Source organism: Plectropomus leopardus, chromosome 13 (assembly GCF_008729295.1).
Source record: "Plectropomus leopardus isolate mb chromosome 13, YSFRI_Pleo_2.0, whole genome shotgun sequence".
Lineage (NCBI taxonomy): Eukaryota > Metazoa > Chordata > Actinopteri > Perciformes > Serranidae > Plectropomus > Plectropomus leopardus.
The window spans coordinates 14,056,657-14,076,333 of record NC_056475.1 but is presented as its reverse complement, the minus strand read 5'-3'; the positions used below and the strand labels follow the sequence as shown (position 1 = coordinate 14,076,333).

The following is a 19,677-nucleotide window of genomic DNA, read 5'->3' as shown; positions in this document are numbered from 1 at the left end:
GAATATCTTTTGTGTCTTTTTTCACTGAAATTATTCATAGACAGTAAATCCTCATCGTACACAACAGTATCACAGTGCGCAAATATATCCTGCTCCATCTTACTCAGCTGTAATAAATTAAGACCGCCTGCTGGCTCACCAGCTGACTGGCGTCTTTATCTCATTAAAGATGAGCCAATCTGCTTATCTGGTCTTTGCATGTTAATAGGGTAGAGCTGAAAACGATGGTCACAAAAAATAACACGGTTGTTTACTATGTCAACCATCTGAACTAGCCTATTGTTTGTTTACTCAAAACACAACATCATCTGTTAGTGGTGACAGACAGATATAGTACATAATACACAAGCGCATATAAAACAGTGTACGTTTTCACTTTCTAACAGCTCACCAACTGGAATATAATCCCTCAATGAATGGAGCCCATGAATAGAGCTTACTACAGTCGCACGTCTGTTAGTGAATGTGTCCATTTAGACACAGCGCCACACTGGCAGACAAGCAGCAGAGTAGCAGCCAGCTCAAAGAAAGTTAATGGTATTAATGGGAGTGTGGTGCCTACCAGCTGTTAGCTGTGATAGCAACATGAAGCTCACACGCTGTACATAGACAGTGTGCATGCAGACAAACACTGGTGCTGTATTTCGCAGTTTCACTTGGTGCCCCCGTTCCCAGTCCTACCCCCTTACACTCAGTCTTTTGTATGCTCCCTCTTTTGGAGAGCTGCCCGAAAACAGACCAAAAGCGCTTCCCATCTCTTTCTCTTTTCCTTTGTTCGGGTCCCGACCCTCCTTTCCCTCCTTTTTTCCCTCTGTTTGTCTTCAGTCTCTGTCTGAAACACTGGACGACCTCCTATACAGGCCTTACCGATCATGGTTGTTCCCCCCGCGAGAGCAGCCTTTGATCCCTGAGCAAAGTCGTCCACGGTTGTGGTTCCACGATATGGCATCTGGAAATGGGTGTGGATGTCTATGCCACCTGGGATCACCATTTTCCCGTTGGCCTCGATGGTCTTCACCCCTCCAGGCACAATCAGGTTGTCGCCGATCTGCCTGTCGAGGGAAAAGGATGGTGTCATCATTCATGTTTTGGGCCTCGGTTTGGGCCTATTACTTTTGTGACATGGTGTATCTGAAATGTCATTACATTCAAACTTCACTGATTTTTTTCAAGTATACTAAGACAAAAGCATGATTGACCCTTTGAAATCTGGAGCAACATAACTTTTCTTCTGGTACTTTAAGATGTACCTTGTGGCACTTTCAGATGACTTTTCACTAATTTCTTGCAAATTTTAGGTAATTTCTCCTTTCATTGTTTATTGCCTTTTCCCATGTTTTTGGGGGAAAAATCAAGCAATTTTGCCCCAATTTCAAGGGCTCAAATCAAGAATTTCCTGAACACCGATGTGCAGGAGGTGACCAATTGTCTAAAAGTCTAAAATGTCTAAAATGTCCAAAAGTTCTCACAATCAGATATTAGGAGACATCTTTCTAACAGATTTAAAACTTCACATATTTAACTTTGGACTGACCCCCTGACAGTCAGCCACGCTTGAGGCAGCACACTGTCACCATGTCAACACATCAACATTTCACCCCTGCTAAAAACAATCCTGTTGTTAAGACTTTATGGAGGAGAAACAGCAGACAGACAGAGAGGCAGGCAGAGGCCAGTGTCTCTGTGAGTTTGCCAACAGCCCAATGGTCCAGCAGGCATCGGGGTATTTATTATGCAACACCAGGCTTTCCATGGGTGCCTCTTTCAGGGACAGGGGGGACAAAAGGCTTATAACTGAAAATTCAAGTGAGCACAGGACAGAGGGGGAAAGAGGGTGACTGAGAGGGCAGATTGATGAGGGAGATACAGAGCGAGGAATTCACCCAAACTACCCTTGTTTTGTCTGGTGGGACAAAAACATGTTCATACTAGCACATAAAATCGGGGACTAGATTGGCTGTTACCTCCCTACCTGGAGTAAAGACTGTTTTTGGTTCAGGTCAGCTTGCAGGACACAGCTTGCATGATCAAAAAGCTTATGCTCAAGCATTTATTTATTAAAGTTTCCATATTACTCATCCTGGAGGGAGACTTAATGAGACTGCTTTATTTAGTTTAGGTTAGTAGCAGGTTTTCTGTGACCTGAGGAGTGAGCCATAATTACATCAGTGGGCATGTCATACTCCAGAGGTTGGGTAGAAAAGATGGAGAGGGCAACCATGAAGATGTTAACTAAAGCCCTTCAAACACAGATATTGCGATGGAGGCATCGTTCCTAGACGCACAGATTAAAATTTTTGTTTATTTTTTGGACAGTTCATCAGAATTGCGCCCATTATGGCGCATCCATGGCTACAATGTTTCTGATCAAAACACGGACTGGTTTGCCCGAAAGCAAGAAGGTTCAAGAGTCCTGAATTGAACCGGTTCATGAACCAGAGCTAATTTGTTGAAATGGGCAGTGAGAGTGGAGCCGCCGGTTCTACCTGCTAGTGTCCCCTTTCTGAAGGGAAAAATGTTGCCTTTGAGCTTCCCTTCTTCCCTTACTCTACAAATTCTAATCATAATTAAATATATTTAATACATTATAATTGACCTAATTGTAGTTCAGGTAAAATAATGGATAATAGCATTATAAGCGCTACATAATTTAATAGGAAACATTTGAGATCATTTAATTCTTATTTTTATGTCCATTGCAACTACTGGTCATGAAAACTTTTTTTTTCCTGATGTTATAGATATTTAATAAACATGGACTATATACAACAGGGATTGCCAGGGAACTACTTCCTGAATGTACTTCACGCTTGGTCAGACAGATAAAATATTATCTGTGACAGTGACGTTTTTGAAAAGCTGTTTGCTCGTGCTCCTTGCGCTGATTGTTGTCATTCTTGCAGATGCTACAACAACAACAACAACAACAACAACAACAACAACAACAACAACAACAGGGAGAACAGTCAAAGTGGAGAAAAATGTTACAATAACAAAAGATAATTTCCCTTAACTGTCCAAATCATCTGATGGTATGATCAAGATGTCTTACTTCCCATTTTGTACACGTCAAGAAGAATTACATTTTCTCACAAAACACTGGAATTTCTGCATTAGCAATGTGCACTCTTTTAACAGATGCAGTTAAATGAGGAAGAGAGAGCAGATGAGACACAAAAAAACAACTTGAAAGATTACAAATGGATGATGACCCTGAGAGCAAGGGTGTGGGTATGAATAAAAGCAGAGCAGAAACGAGGACAGCCAAAGACTTACTTAATGACGCCATCCTCCATGTAGATATCGGCATGGAAGGACTGGTCATCATTCACGATCCTCCCGCCTTTGATCAGAAGCCTGTCGCTCTGTAGAGAAAGGGATGGCAAGAGAGGAGGGACGAGAAAAAAAAGAATAGTTATGATTCAGTGCTTTCTTCTTCCAACAAAGACCCAGTTTGGCTGAAAACATTTTCAAGTAAAGCTTAACTGGAAGACGATCTTTGATGCCACTCTATGTCTGTTGTATATTACAACTGGGCAATGCTTTTCTATTTCTCTGTAGTTAGATTATGTCCTTCTTTTACCACCCAGAGGAGATGAACAATGTCTCATTCATTCGTTTATTCACAGCCATAGGAAGAGACGGGACATGTTTGTCAGTTTTGTCCCATGTAAACACACCACATACAGTTTAGCTATGGACCACCCTGCAGGTCTGCACACCCAGCTCTCCCTGTGGCCTTGTGCAGCCAAGTGGTTTGATTCCCCCTGCAAGTGAGCCCTCTTTGCATCAGCATTTTCTTGACATTGTTCTTACATGAGCCCATCAAATAATGATAAGCGTAATCTAGCTCTGTTCCAACAGGTTAAATGTGTATATGTAAGTAAAAATCTCTATCAGCTTTGGTCATTAAGCTTTGCTCTGTTGAAGTTTTGCATACATTTGTTATTCGTCTTCCTGATTGGTGAGGCATTTTTTAATAGCAATTTTCAATTACATTTTTCTTTATATGTTAGCTTGCTCCTGTGATTGTGAAGCACTCAACAAGAACTCTAAAAAGACACTAAAGTGTTGTTTTGATGTGACCGGTTTTCTCATTGAAATCTCACCTAATACAATCACTAATATAAGATTCTCGGCGCACAAAGTGCATCACCATCACTGTCAGTGTCATCATGGTCTTGGCCTTTCAGTTTGCAAAGATACTGAATAGTGTCTGGGTAAATCTGAGAATGCCGATTTGATCACATGTATACTTCACAAAATCCGCAACTACTCCTTTAGATGCTCCTGAGAAAGGCCTTATTCCACCAAGTTATGAAGGATTACATTGCTTAATAGCAGTAGCCATGGTGAGAAAGTGTCCCTAAGTAAGCAAATTCTTGAAGCTCTTCTTTTGGCATAGAGCCCTAAAACTCATCTCTGCTCATTAAAACTGCATATTTAGAACTTTTATCCTTGAAAAAACACTTTAAAATGCCTTAAATTGCTTAGATGTAACCAGAATGTTGCCTCATTTAGTATGTAAAGACCTATGAATATGCAAATTTGTCCTTGCCACTCAGCTGCTCACTTGCATATCTAGCAAACCAGTTCACCTTCAACTCTGCTAATTGCAATTTTACAGTTCTAGATAACGTGAGTCTGACAAGTGAAAGTGAAACTTGGATATGTGATGTATGTCAATGTCTGTCTCAAACCATGTTTTTGTGGCTGCCATTGTGACACTGCAGTTCTGAAGGAAAAATGTTCAATCGCGGTGTTGACTGATTGCGTTTGCTCATGATATGTCTTGTAGCACATAAAAACACCATGTGGACATGTTCAAAATGTGTTTTTCACTGGAGAGGGTCTTTAAACCAATAGAAAACAAATAATCAAGAAATGGTATAATGTGGTTTGTTTTAAGACCCTCAGGAGAAGGTATTCATCAAGGTAGACAGAGAAACTCTGCATTAAAATGACCTGAACCAGTCATGTGAATTTATTTGGGAGGATGACATTTTGCTGTTGGAAGCAGAACTGAAGCAGCTTTTAAGGACTCATCAGGGATTAACATCTTAACCACGTTTATCCAGATTTTGTTATACAACATTTTTGGATGTTATTTTCTCAGTATAATCCATGTATCCAACAAGCAAATGCCATTGCAAATATTGACTACAGATCGTTTCATGGTATTTTACTAATCTGCATGACAATACAACACTGAATGTGACCATAACGCACTGTCACATCTGAAGAACCCTTCAACCTTACATATTCGTAATGTGGTCTGATCTGGGCGTTGCCATGACGCCACACGGTCAGACATCAAATCTGCTGCTGCTGCTGCACCACGGACTGACTCTAGCAGGCCGTTGTCATGGCGACAGGTTGACTGCAGGGAGATAGACTACAGAGGAGGGGAGACTGGCCGTCTGATTTTGCTGACTTGCTGAAGAGCTTCTTCAGAGAACAACTGGCTGTGGAACAGGGCGGAGGACTTGCATGGATAAAAGGGAGTTGTTGGTCGTGAACAAACTGTTGCAGATGGTGATTAATGGATTGGCCTCATTAAAATAGGCTGAAAAAAATCAGTAAATGGAGCAAAGTGTCCAGAGCTGAAAACAATTGTGCAATTATTTTGATAATGGTTTCATTACTTTTCAAGCAAAAGAATTGCTGTTTCCCTTTGTGATATAGGAAACTAAATTGACTTTCTTCAGGTTTTGAGTTCTTTTTTCCAGCCAAAACAAACAACTTGAAATCATCACCTTGAGCTACAGCTGCACAGTAAATCAAATTATTATCGAAATCGCGACAGATGAGGGTAAAATGTGTCTCAACATACCATTATAAATCATACACTGTGGTTCTGCAGAGATGCTCGACGCTACAAATCATATTCCAGACATAAGGGACTTGAGTGGTAAAGACCAAAGCAAAAACCACACGACAATTCTTATATATTTTCTGATTGAAAATTAAATGCAACATGAACACTCCCACTAAAACTGCAGCTCATTTTGCATAATTGTTAAAATAATTAAAATTGCATTTTATTTTCTTTCTTTTTTGCATATCTTACAGTCCTAATTTAAGCTATGGTCATTTTTTCAAACTGTTTTCTGACATTTCATAAATCAGACAATTCAGCAGTAACATTAAATTTTCACTAATTCTGAGTTACAGCATTTTAGTTTAAAGTGTGTGGGTTTGGGGACAAAACAAGCAACACACATATATCAAATATATTAAATGAAAAATCACAAATTGGTAATGGAAAAAATCATCATCACCTTCTGTGTGGGTAAAGAAGACAGTTTCTTTGAATTGAAACGCATCATTTTTAAAGGAACAAATGTCTCTCTGTAGTTTAAGTCCTTCTTTATGACATCATTTGTTTTTTTGAAAGACATAGGCTACTATATTAGGTTGAAGTCTAGATCCACTTATACTTTCACACTCCATGAGTCAGTAGGGTTCAGCTTGGTGCTTTGCAAAGGGGACAGAGACTTCCATATTTTCTAATCCGCACATGTGTGCAGTGATTTACACCCCTGGCTGTGGACCCAGTGTTTCATCACTGTAATGAACTGCAGCCACTCCCTCACACAACAGGAAAAAAAAGGAAAACATAGTACGGTTTTGTATCAAATGTTACAAGCTAAATATCTGCTGAGCTCATAATCACGCAATGTGTGTGTGTATGTGTGTGTGTGTGTCTTTGAGTCTGTGTGTATGTGAATGTGATGGTGATGGAGTAGTGTGAAGCAGAGCCCAAAGCTTTCCCTGGAAACCACACCCTGAAGCAACACATTACAACACACAGGCATCAGTGGCTGGAACACAGCAGCAGCATAGATCACACTGTGGAGCCCGAAAACCGTTGCTCATTAGCTCAGAGACGATTCCTTCCTAATCACGAACTTGAAAAGGGAGTGCATACTCCTGACTTCATTTATCCTTTAATAACTTAACCCAGATAATTAAAGTGAGGGAGAAAAAATCCATAAATATCAGCAATGAGAGGAAATGACCTACATTTGATCAGTAAAGCTGGGATGATGAAGTCATTTACCGCTATTTCCAGCTTCTTAAATTTGAGGAATGATTGTTTTTCTGTGTTTTTTTTGCGAATGTGAATGTGCGAAAGTGAATCAAGGGTTGCATCCACTGCATCAGATGACTAAAGATTTTCTAAATCAGATTTATAATACTGCACAGAGGGGTGTGTTTTCATGCATGGGTGCTTTACTGAAGTGTCTCTCGCTCTCTCTCTCAAACACACATACACACACACACGAACACACACACACACATACACACACACACACACACACACACACTCATATCGCCCTTTGTCAGTTTCTGCAAACTCTCCCCACTGGCCTAAAACAGCATGCAAGAGGCCACACTCATTTAACAATCAATAGCTTTCCATTACAGCTCAGCAACTGTCTGTCAGTCTGCTGATTCAGCTCGGTTATTCCATCTGCCACTAACATACATAATGTATAACTATGACTGTGGACTGTATTTGATACCAGACTTGAGTTATTTCCAGCCAGTGGAAAACTATGTTAACTCTCAAAGAATTTCAAGAACACATAACTTAAATATTAGTGGCAGCAGTGTTAGGCAACACATGACCAAACTCTCATACTTTTTCAAAGACACATCATCTGAGAGAGACGTTTTTTCATTAACACATTTTCTAATCTCACTTCATCAATCTAAATTCGGACTGAGCAGTTATTGCGTCCTGGAATTTACAACAAGCAGACCGCCACATTTCCCAGAGCTCATGTCATTCAACCACACAAAGCAATATGTTTACAACATTTAACAGAAAATCTAACAAGTGCCAGCATGCAGTTTCCCAAAGTTGCCATCGTGGTTGAGTCAATGAAAAAGAGCAATATGGCATGAAGGAAAAAAAAAGTCTTTAATTTTGAAATACAACCATGCTACCAGGAAGTCCTTCCATCAACTTAGTCCATTATGTTTTTATGATTTCACATTATTACACGTTACTTCCCGTAGAAACGGAACTTAAACTTTTGTGACATTGCTGCAGTTAAACCATCTGTGCTATTATGTGGTTATAATGGGACTAAACCAAACCATTTGTGACATTAACGAGACAGCACCATCCACATAATGAACAGATACCACAGTCGTAATGCTGTCTGAAGTCTTGCTGCAGCCCTGACTTTGGCACGAACCGTATGATGCCTTTCGTATATGCATGTTGCGGCAAATCTACGATCTGACCATAAATGCTGAAGGCTTACTACTGCTGTCTGTGTTTCAACTATGATGGATATTGATTTCAGCTGATTTTAGCCCACACTTCCTCCACAATCCTTACTGGACTTTGATTTCAACTGCTTCATATTCCCTGCCTTGTTCTAAGTGTCCCACAGTAATATCAGGAAAAAGGGATCTACATTGTTCTGCCCGTTCATGACACATTGTCTTATCTGGCACTGATCAGAATTTCACAAAATGCCCGCTTTATACAACTGGATGGATGTTTATGTAACTTTAGATTAAGTATTTATATGTACTTTATTTTGTCAAAAGAACTTGTTTTTTGCAGTTCTGCCCTCCTCACCTACCTGTGCACTAAGATATGTGAAAAAGATCTTGATCCATTCAGAGACTGAATCATTCTGGTTTAGACTTGGAGAGACAACTCTCAAACTAGGATGAACCCATTGACCAGACATTGACTAAAATAGTGACATTGTGGGTTTTCCAGAATAAGCTACAGGGAAGAACAGCAGCAGAGCATGTAGAGGTAAAACCAGAGCAGAACCTACATATTACACATCTATCTCTTTCTAAAGAGATTCATTTTAAAAGTTAGTACACTGTGTAGCCTTCAGCGATTTCAGGCATTCTGCATACACGTTCAATAAAATCCAACAAAACGTCAAAAAGTCTTTGCTATTTTTTTTTTTCAAAGCTTATATTCAGTTAAAAAGATGATGATCGATGATAAAATGCTTTCAAACTATGACATGCCTGAATCTCCCTTTTCCTCTGAGACTGCCTTGAATAATTTTGATCGATTTCAAACATGTCTCAACTCACCCTTTTATTTTATCTCTATTGGACTGGTCAAATATAATGAGTTTTCTATCTGTTCTACCTAAGAAAAAAATTCAATAAACAGATTGTAGGAAAAAATGTCTCAACTCTAATCTAGTAACAAAATCAAATTAGATCACAAGGATTCATGTTAGCTTCAAGGGTTAAAATATTCACACATGGCAACAATGATGTTGATCTTGATTTGCTCTGACCCTCCAGGGTCACCGACCATGTCCTCGTTTGTCAATCACAGCACTGTTACAGCATCCAGTTTTTGGAAGGAGGAATAATGTCACTGGATGAGCTGCACAATGTAGACAGTGTCGTTTGTGCAGTCTGTGCTTTTGAGCCAGAAACAGCCAAATATACAGACATTTGTTGCAGCTAACTCGCTAGATGGCTAACTAGCAACTCAAGCACCACAATGTGGAAGAAGAACTCACTAGTAACTCTTATTCTTTCTATCTTTTTCCCTCAGTCTCTCCCCTTTTTCTTTTCATCTCTGTATTCTTGGGAGGCAGCTTCATAAGGCCTCGGGATGAGCATAAACTTTGCTTGCATCTTTCAGCTGAATGCAATCTCACCTCGTGTTCAACCTGAACACACAAGATTACATGTTTCTGGACTATATATATTTAAAAACAACAACAACAAAAAACTTTGCAGTACAAAATGTCATCTTCTTATAATTTCTTATATTATTTTTATTTATTGTCTTTTATTGCACTTATTCTTATATTTTTTTAATTTTATTCATTTAGTACTTTAACGGCCTTTCGAAATCTGCCTGTTCTATCGTTTTATTCCTTTGATGGACGTTTGGCATCTTTATCTCATTATTTCTTGACGTCCTGTCTTTGCTTTGTCTGTTAAAGCACTTTCTAACATCTGTTTTTAAAGGTTCTATATAAATAAAGTTATTATTATTATTATTAATAGTAGTAGTAGTAGTAGTAGTAAAATGAAGCACCAAAACTTACAACCTACACAGCTGGGGAAGGAAATAGTGGAAAGTGTCTTATTTTAACAAAATTTAGATTAAGATGATATTTCATCAGTATAGAAAAGCCTTTCAGTTGAGCTAAACCCTCAAAGATAAAAAAGAAATTAGACAAATTAAGAGGACAGAGATATGTTTTTTTACATTCTTGTACAGATAGTAGATTTATTCTGACTGAATTAAACAAATAACTATTGGTGGAGACTTTTATGGTTGTAACCATCACAAATGCTTCTTACTCATCTTCCCCTCCATAAGTGTACTTGATTATATGTGTGCGTGCTTGACTGTGACCTACTCTCGGCGCTGGGTAAACGGTAGAGGATTTGGTGTTTCAACAAATTCAGACAGTTGGTGAAGGATTAGCTTTAACACACACATCACGCAATCATCACAGCTGAGGTCAAACACAAATGTTTATAAAACGGTCAGCCTTAAGTTGCTGAAATTAAACAGATGTATACTAATATCTGTCATTCATCTTAAGTAATACTAGGAATCAGCAAAATGTGTGCTTCCAGCTGCTTTACTCTTCTGATGTATTTTAAGATTTGAAGTCATTGGAAAAAGGTCATTAAACTCCTTTTACCTTCCTCAACTGCATCCTCCCACGAGTGCTGACAAGCACATCAATTAAATTTCTGGCAACAAAGTAGAGTAAAGTTCAGATAGAAAGAAATATCTTTGTCTTTCACCTCAAAAGAAAAACAAAGCACCAAAAATAAAGCTTCTCTCGCCGCACAGGAAACTGTCATTTTTTGTTACACAAGGCAGCAGCAGAAATCAAAAATAGACGACAGGATGTTATTCTTGTACTACTATACGCTGATATGCACTGACAACTTTTTTCCACTTCCACCAGACTGGAGAGAGAAGCTCATAAACCGGGATGCAAATTACAAGTAGCCACTCCTCCGTGCTTAATAAACTGTCCTGGAAAAACAGGCCAAAGAGGATATTAGAGACCTCAGTTAGCTGCGACAAGGGTCTCCCTTGTGTGTGGAGAGAGCTGCAGGGAGGCAGGCGGGGACCAGTGGAAGAGGGAAGTCATCCTGAATGTGCACCAGTTCCTCTGCTGCAGCACTGTTGCCTAGCAAGCATAAATATTTACTCTTTACCCAAAACTGCACCGGATTTTTTTTCACTTTCTGGAAAAGTGAAAACAATGAGACTTATCAATCTAAATTAATTGTGGAGGCTCCTGCCAGCCACGGTCACAGCGAGATCCTGTTAGTCTGGAATGTTGATCCTGTGATTGGCTGGAGTCGTGTAATATGGATTTGATCGAGGCAGACAGGTTGAATTATAAACTCTCTCAGTCAAGAAGTCTGAGTCAAGAAGTGTTGGCGTGTGACTGAAGTGTGTGTCAAATCACATCCCCACACGACAAACCAAACAGGGGTTGTATTTTCCTGCCATCGCAACTGTATGTTGGTCGCCATGGTGAGTCGCACGGCAACGCCTGGGCGGCCACGGGGTATTTTGTTTGCACTCTAGCCCACTTTGCTGAAGCCTGTGTGGCGATGGCACACTCTGGCGTGGCAGAGCCGTGTTTTGTGGTGCGTCAACTCGGGGAACGGGTTTCATTTTTGGGCAGAGCCGTCGTCTGCCGGTTCTGTTTCATGCCCACAGATGCTCGTTCCAGCTGGAGGGGATTACTGATGACATGTACCAGCCTGGAGAAACACTGAGGCTGCTGTGAGTGGGTATGAGAGAAGAGAAGAACCACACCTAGAAAACTGACAGAGCCACTGTGGCAGAGTGTAGACGTGAGGAAACAGCTGGAATAGAGCGGGCAGGCATGGAAATACTGAAGGAAAGTCCGGGGAGGGGAGGAGGTTATGAAGCAGATAGAAGGTCACTGGTGGCAGCATGTGCCCTTATAATTCAACTGATTCATGACATCAGCACTAATTTTGTCCAATCACGTAGATGATATGACTCTGTGATGGCTGAGCAAATTAAATGAGTGCAGACTTCTATAAATACTGGCCCAGTGTTGATTTTTTTTTTTTTTTTTTTTTACAAAGTTAACAAAATACTACAGCTGCTTTCCAGAGATGGAGGAAGCTGCAGCTTTTCAGAGCCACCTGCATGTGCAGTACACACGTTTTGGTCAAAGGATTGTCAGAATATTTCCTGCTCTAACTGAGGCAAGTTTCCGTCATGCCAATGTTGCCAACATTAAATCGTTACAGTGTTTGTCTCTTCAAGATTGCAGAATCTAATTCATGTTCATATACTTGAAATGTTTATTATAATAAACCCTATTTTTGATACAATGATGGCTAGCCTATTTTCAACAATACCCATTAATTTATTCAATTGCAATTAATCACAGAATGTAGATAGTTAATCACAATTAACTGCATTTTTATTGGTATGTTTTCAGTTTCATTATTTGGCATTTAAAACTGTGTTGAGGTCCATATTGACATGGTAAATCAATTCTTACCAGATTGACTTGATTAGGAATCAAATGCATAAAGGGGGCATGTCTGTAAAGTGCTCAGACAAGTCAGATATCTTGAGGTCAGAGGTCAAGGGAGTGATATTTAGCTCCCTTCCTGAGAAGAGAGAAGAGGCGTAAACACTGGATTCCTTGGGTCTTCTAGTTTCAGATGATAACTGTTTCATCACTTCACCTTTATGACTTAGCCTGGTACTGCCTCTTAAAGACTGGAATGCAGTTTTTTTTAAAAACGCTTTATACACGGACCTTAATCGCATCACAATTAATGCGTTAATGCTGACAACCCTACTCAACATATCCTCATAGAAAATTTTGCATGATATTCTACAAAAATGCAAACACTAGTGTTCGTAAGTCATCCCACAAATTAGCGCTCAACGAATGACGTTACGTCCTTGATTTTAAGTTATATAATTTTAGTACAGTAACGGAGTTGAGGTTTATGCAACTAATCTACTGTGGTTAGGTTTATGAGAAGAAACATGGGTGGGCATCTTTAGGTTTAGGCAAGTGAGGTTACTGTGGTTAGGGTTAAGGAAAAAAAACATGGTGAGGATGTTATTACTGGCTCATGAGTATGTGGGATATGTACTAATTTGGGAGCATGACTTTTCGTGGGAGAACATACCAACAGTTAATGAAAACAGCCTGATGTTTGTTTCAAATTGTGTTTTGACGCACTATGGATTCACAGAAAACCATTAATGCACACACTGGGTGTGATATAGAAGACAACTGTTGGTGCTGTTGTAATTTATTTGTAATTTGAGTATTACTTGTGACATTGTTGTCTTTCTAACAAAAACACGAGTGCACTATAAAGAGATTCGCAAGGTTTTTTTGTTGTACTAAGTGGTGGCTCAAAGTTTGCTATCCCTAGTGGTGGAAACGGGTAATGCCAGAAAAAATGTTGGTGTTTTATATTTATTCAGTTTCCAGAAAGGAAACCAGTGAAGATGGCCAAAATCCAAACTTGGGGCTTCAAAACAGCAGCCCACAAACCAATGGGTGACATCATGGTAGCTACGCCTATTATTTATACAGTCAGTGGTTTCTGCAAACAATTGATATGCTACATTTGTGCGATATTATGTTGCGGATACATTAAAACTTTCTGTTTCAACAAAACTGTTGTTACTGTGTTAGGGTTTGGCAAAAAAAAGACACTTGGTCATAGTTAGGATAAGATCATGTTTTGGCTCAAAATACCCAGTTTTGGTGGGTATCCCTGGTGGAAGTGTGTGGCCAGGTACTAGTGGTTGAGATTGAACTAAATACTGCGTCCTGTGCATGGACTGTTTATAAAGATGGATGACATGACAGATCCTGAAAGTGAGGCTAAAACGTCTGGATCGCCCCCTGGTGGCTGACTGCAGTACAGGTCATAAAGCCAGCCTCCTCCATGTTAGCGAATGGGATGTGGGCCAAACTAAAAACTCAAAGCGCATCCCAAATGTTTTTTTCCCCAAAAATGGTTTCTGTCATTTAAGGTAGTTCTTATAACCTTGATGTTTGTTCAAGTGATTTTCCTGATAAGTTCAGTTTTAATGAGTTATTCAATTCTATAAAAACCCCTGCACTACCCCACAGAGATCGCTACTGTGCAGACTCTGGCTCAGAATTAAGTAACTAGAGCAAGACAGCAGCCGTCATATCCCAGATACTTAGATATTACTTAGGCATAGGGATAAGTAGGGAGGTGTCATCTATAATTATATACTTATTTATACAGTCTATGGTCCTGTGTTATCAAAATGCACCTGCCATTGACACCAGTAACCACAGGTGTCGCCAAATCAACTACAAATTAAATCTTAATGACTATATTTCAGTCTGTCTGAAAAAAATGGACTACAGTGATGTGTTGAGAGCAAAAACTAATTTAGTAAAGTAAAGTTGTAGTAGTAGTAAAGTAGTAAAGCAGTGTGAAAACTGAGCTTCCTCACTAAAACTAACTTGAAAGCTAATGAATGAGTCCTCTGTGTGATGTGAAGCCACCTTATCTCTGCTCCTGGTCAGGAACATCAATGAGATACTTTGTTCTGTGGTAAACGCTGAGTGTCAGTGTAGTTAACATGTTGGTTACACTGAGCTTGTCTTTGAGGATTACAATAATTTTCCAACTGAGGCTGCCTTTTTATCAAACCATGAGGAGAGGAGACAGATCTTATCTCGGTGAGTCTAGTGCCCTCAGCGTCACTTATGGATTCTCTATCTGGAGATATGGGTGTTTTGACATTGATGCCATTCCTTTCGCAGGTTTAACACCCCAAAATTCTACCATAAATGAAAACTAAAGAAAAAAAACCACCCAAACCTTCCTGTGGGGGGCTGGTAATATTAAAATTTCCATCCCTATAATGACTGTGTAAAACATGCCATGGAAAATAGTGGCCCACTTTGGTATATTATAGAGACATGCCCTACTTAAAGAGTAATGACATCTACAGCGTGTGCTCAGAATATGGATGCAGATTTCAAGACGTCTACGGGCCAAAAGCCTAAAACCAGCCCTTTGGTGTAATATCAGCTGAGGAGACGAGACAAAGGCTGTGTCTCCCACAGCCAAGCAACACACCCCTGACTGCAGCCTGGGCTGCAACAATGAGAACTGGAAGGCAGGCATTTCAGACACACACACACACATATAGAGAGGGAGAGGTTTATCTGCAGTTGTAACACACACCAGCACCCAGCTGGCTGGCTGTGTAACACCAGCCTGCCCCTAATTCAACCTCCACCCTCGATGCTCTGACTGAAGTGTGAATCTTTCTCCTTCCCCTGATGCAGGAATACAAGCACCCCATTACAAGGCCTGCTTATCAAAGCTCATCACAAATGGGCGTGTATTTCCCCCACCTCTCTTTTTCCTCCTCTCACTCTGCTCTGCACCAGCCTGCAACATGAACACCAGCCCATGTCTGCAGGGGGCACATGTCATTTTTAACATTAATATAAATCAGGCCATTAGTAGAAATAATGAGCTGATGTACAATAACTGCAAATTATTTTACACTACTCCCTTTTGTTTCATTTTTTTGCAAACTAATACCCACAGGACGATATAATTAGGCTATGGTATAAATAGAATACTTTTAAGTATGTCAGTGAAAACACTGTGCATCAAAATGGCGTGAAGCTCACTGAAAATGACTAACATCAGTGTTCAATACAAATGATCAATGAGGCCTGAAAAAAATATCCTCAAGATAGAAAGGGCTGAGCATATTCTTGTCAAAAAAACACTTAAAACGTAATTTCTTAACGTTTCACACACATCAAAACCCTTTTCGTTTTGCAAAATGTAAAAAGGAAATACAGGGGTAATGGGTAGCTCATAAAGCATATTAATGCAATATTATAGTAATGTGCTGCCAAGCTACATTAAAAAAAAAAAAGATCATTAACCACAATGGGCCACCATAAAGTCCCAGCTATGCGGTGCAGACAGCAAAAGTCCCTGCAGAAACATGACAGTGATTTTTATGGGCGAGCCGGCTGGCTGCGCGCATGGAGCCCCTCAACAAAGAAGATGCAGGACACCTTTAAGAAAACGCCTCATCTCTCTGCCTGGCTGTCACTATGGCAGCCACTCATGCCATTTCATGGTGCGTATTTTTTCCAGCGTCTTCCTGCGGCCAAGTATGACAATAGAAGGAAAAATTACGAGCCGTGCCGGTGGCTGCATTTAACTGTTCATGACGCTAACGCAGTGATTTGCAACAACGGGCATCAAAGTTCCCACAGCCAGTGAAGCATAAATAACTCTTTTATACTCACTGTGATCTTTGGGATGTTCTTTTTGCCCTGGTAAGACATTTTTCGTCCGATTCCACCTTTCAAATCAAGCTAGGAAAAAAACGGTATTCCCTCTCTACGGATGCTGCAGCGGCCCTCGCCTGGATGGGAGCTTCAGGGAATGGTCGCCACTCTGTCAGTGCGATGTAAAGTGCCTCGCAGAGTGCTATAGGAGCGTACTGCTTCAGACAGCCGGCCCCTCCCTCAATAGGCTCCATTGGAGAGACGCACTGTCGCGATCTTTCCACTGGGGGGTGCAGCTGCTCACTAGCCTGCATGCAGTTGTCTGCATTACTGAGCTGTCACACATTTTTCATGCACATATACTACAACATTTATTATGCATTAGATATTATTAGCCAGTTTTTTTCTGCATAAATACCGTAAAAATCATCTCAAAAAGCTGCTTTACATTAATCAGCCTGTGGTCTGTTCTGTGTCTGTGCATCACTTCCAAGGAGTTAAATCATAAGAATAAAATGCTGGTAATAATTGATTGATTAGAAAAGTATGTGTGGCACTAGAGGGCCCAATCAGAAGCATCAGTAACAGGAATCCTGAAATTATTGGGATACTTTTAAAATCCTGTTGCACCACTGCAATAAAACTCAATATGTAGGCATACAATGAATTGCAAAAAATTAAAAGATCAATCTTTTGGTTTTAAAGGGGACTTTGAAGTTGCACAAAGTTTACATAATTAAATTGCTCTGTAAAATACATGTATGTTTTAAGTGTAAGAATATTCAGATGTCTTATTTCATAAATACAAGCAAATCTGTCTAGATGAATATGCAAAAATGAATCCCAAATAAATTCATAATCATTTTTTGTTGTTTAAGCTTTTGAAACCGGAGATAATTGGCTGGATTTCTTTCAAAAGCATTGAAAGAAGGCAATTACCCAAAACATAGCAAGAAATTAGTAAAAAAGACCTCAACAGACCTAACAATTCTGTAACATAATTTTAAATAAGCAATTTTGATAATTAGCTATAAAAACTTTTTACATTTTTTTTTCTTGTTTCCTGCAAAATGTTCCCCACAAAATGTTTCCCTTGCTAAATCTACTAATTTCTTGCAATTTGTGGAACATTTCTTCCCAAGCTGTTTAAGAAATCCTAACAATTTGCTTTGGGTTTAAGAGTTAAATGCTTGTGAAAAGTGTCTGAAAGCAGCACAAGAAAAGTGATGTCGCTACAGATTTAAATAGAAATGCTAAATAAAAATGTATCATTCAAGTAGGTTCAAAGTGTAAATCTTAACCAATCATTACCTACAGATTTTGTTTTTCTGAACAAAGAGGAGGGGCAAAATCATGTAGCAGCTGTCACTGAGCCTGTCCACCACATTACACACCCCACGTCTACTCACCATGACACACATACACACACACACGCTCTCTCTGCATGTCCCCACCCAGCCATGTGTCTCTATTGTTTAGACCTAAAGTGGATCCCCCTTCACTCCTCTGGTCGTTTCCTCCACTCCCCTCCTCAGCACTAATGCACCCATAATGAGCTTCAGAGGCGTGCACGTGACTGAGGGTGTGCCTGTGTACATGTGTGTGTATATGTACTACTACCATCAGCTAAAAAAAATCAGACTTTCAGTTAGTACATAGATTTAAAAGTTTTTTTAAATGATAGAACCTCATTTATGTGTGAGCTACATTGAAAAATAATTAACAATGAATTTGTGGACTATCACAATTTTTAGTCCTATAAAATGTGTTTATTATAAAGATTTGTTTGGTGAAATTTTTAAGGAGAAATCTTTACTGTATTTGAATGCAGACGTTACAGGAACTAGATCAAGTTCCTCTGCGTTACATTTATAATTATAGATACAGTATATATATACATACATTCATATACATATATATATCTATTTAAAATATATATAATGTTATACAGTATGTTCATAATGTAACATAACACACATAGCACATAACACTTTTGTATTAAGTTAGTGTTTTAAGTTTCACTTTATCAAATGTCTATTTGTATTTAGCTTGTACATGTGTTTGCATACATCTCTGTTCTTTCCAAACCGTTTCCTCTACAACAAATTCCGGATATTTGGAGGAGCTATGCTTAAAAAATTTATATATTTTTCTCCATATAAATGAAGGGCCACTGGTTGTTTCCTCCTGCCTTTGGCTACAAGAGGATGCAGCGCCTGCATGCTGACATGTCCTTTCATGGCAGTGAGGCTGTAAGGCATTACCTCAGCATTCCCAGGCCTTGGAGAATGCATCAACAACACAAGTCTGCAGGCCTGCTACCTCTGCAGACCAAATGAACCAACTGACAGTGACAGACAGACAGCCAGACAGATTGAGGATGAAGCAAAGACTGTCATCTCATCAAAGCTGCACCAGCAGACTAATGCCTCATTTCCACTGCATGGTTTGGATCGACTCAACCAACTTTTAGTAAGTGCTTTTCTCTATTTTTTTTCCACTGTGGAAAGTAGCCCCATAGTGATAAAAATGTAAAATCTGACCTAACATCATTCTCATTGTGATACTCGCTGAATCCTCTGAATAGCAACCAAACAGAGGAACATCTGCACTTTGTCGTTTGTTGTTGGCTGCCATTTTTTAAAAATCTGGGTCGAGTTAACCCTTTAAAACCTGAGAATATTGACTTGATTTCTTTGAAAAAAACAAGGGAAGAAGGAAAGAAGAAACAACAGAAGAAATGACCAAAAAATTAGCAAGAAATCAGTAAAAAAAAAAAAAAAGTACAAGAAAATTTACCTGAAAATTAGTTTTAATTTGTTGTATTACAAAATGGAAATAACCTGCAAAAATAACTTAGAAAATGATAACAATTCTTTAACATAATTTACAATATGCAACAATGATAACTGATAATACAGTTTTTCCCTAGCTTTTTTCCAAATATTTTTCTAGATCTACTAATTTCTTGCAATTTGTGTAACATTTCTTACAAAGTTGCCTATTGCCTTTTTCTCAGGGTTAAATACTTCTGAAAGGCATCTGAAAGCAGCACAAGAAAAGTAATGCCGCTCCAGGATTCAAGGGGTTTATAAAAAAAATCACTACACATAATAGTGCATTTCCAAAAAGTTGGGGGGCTTGCAAAAGACAGACTTTAAAAGGATCCTCAACATTGAAACAGTAAAGACTGAATCCCTACAGAGATCGCACTATGAGGTGAAGTCCCTTCTTTGTGTCACCTTTGCACTTTTACACAGAACCAAACAACAGCGTGATGGGTGTGACGTTTAGCACAACAGCATCTGCCTCTAGTGTGACATATAACATTCGTGTCAGCAGTGTTTTACCAACTATA

General features: G+C 39.4%; 1 protein-coding gene across 2 annotated transcripts in view; it reads right to left on the bottom strand.

The window, feature by feature from the left end:
* The window catches only part of dpysl3 (dihydropyrimidinase like 3), a 38,957-nt gene extending 22,405 nt beyond the window's left edge, over positions 1–16,552 (bottom strand). For both annotated transcript variants that reach the window (XM_042498997.1, XM_042498998.1), the window contains exons 1-3: positions 16,338–16,552; positions 3,277–3,365; positions 868–1,052 (exon numbers count right to left, since the gene is read on the bottom strand). In XM_042498997.1, the coding sequence (XP_042354931.1) occupies positions 868–1,052; positions 3,277–3,365; positions 16,338–16,376 (313 nt within the window). In that variant the 5' untranslated portion in view covers positions 16,377–16,552. The remainder of the gene's footprint in view (positions 1–867; positions 1,053–3,276; positions 3,366–16,337) is intronic.
* Positions 16,553–19,677: the final 3,125 nt, after the last annotated feature.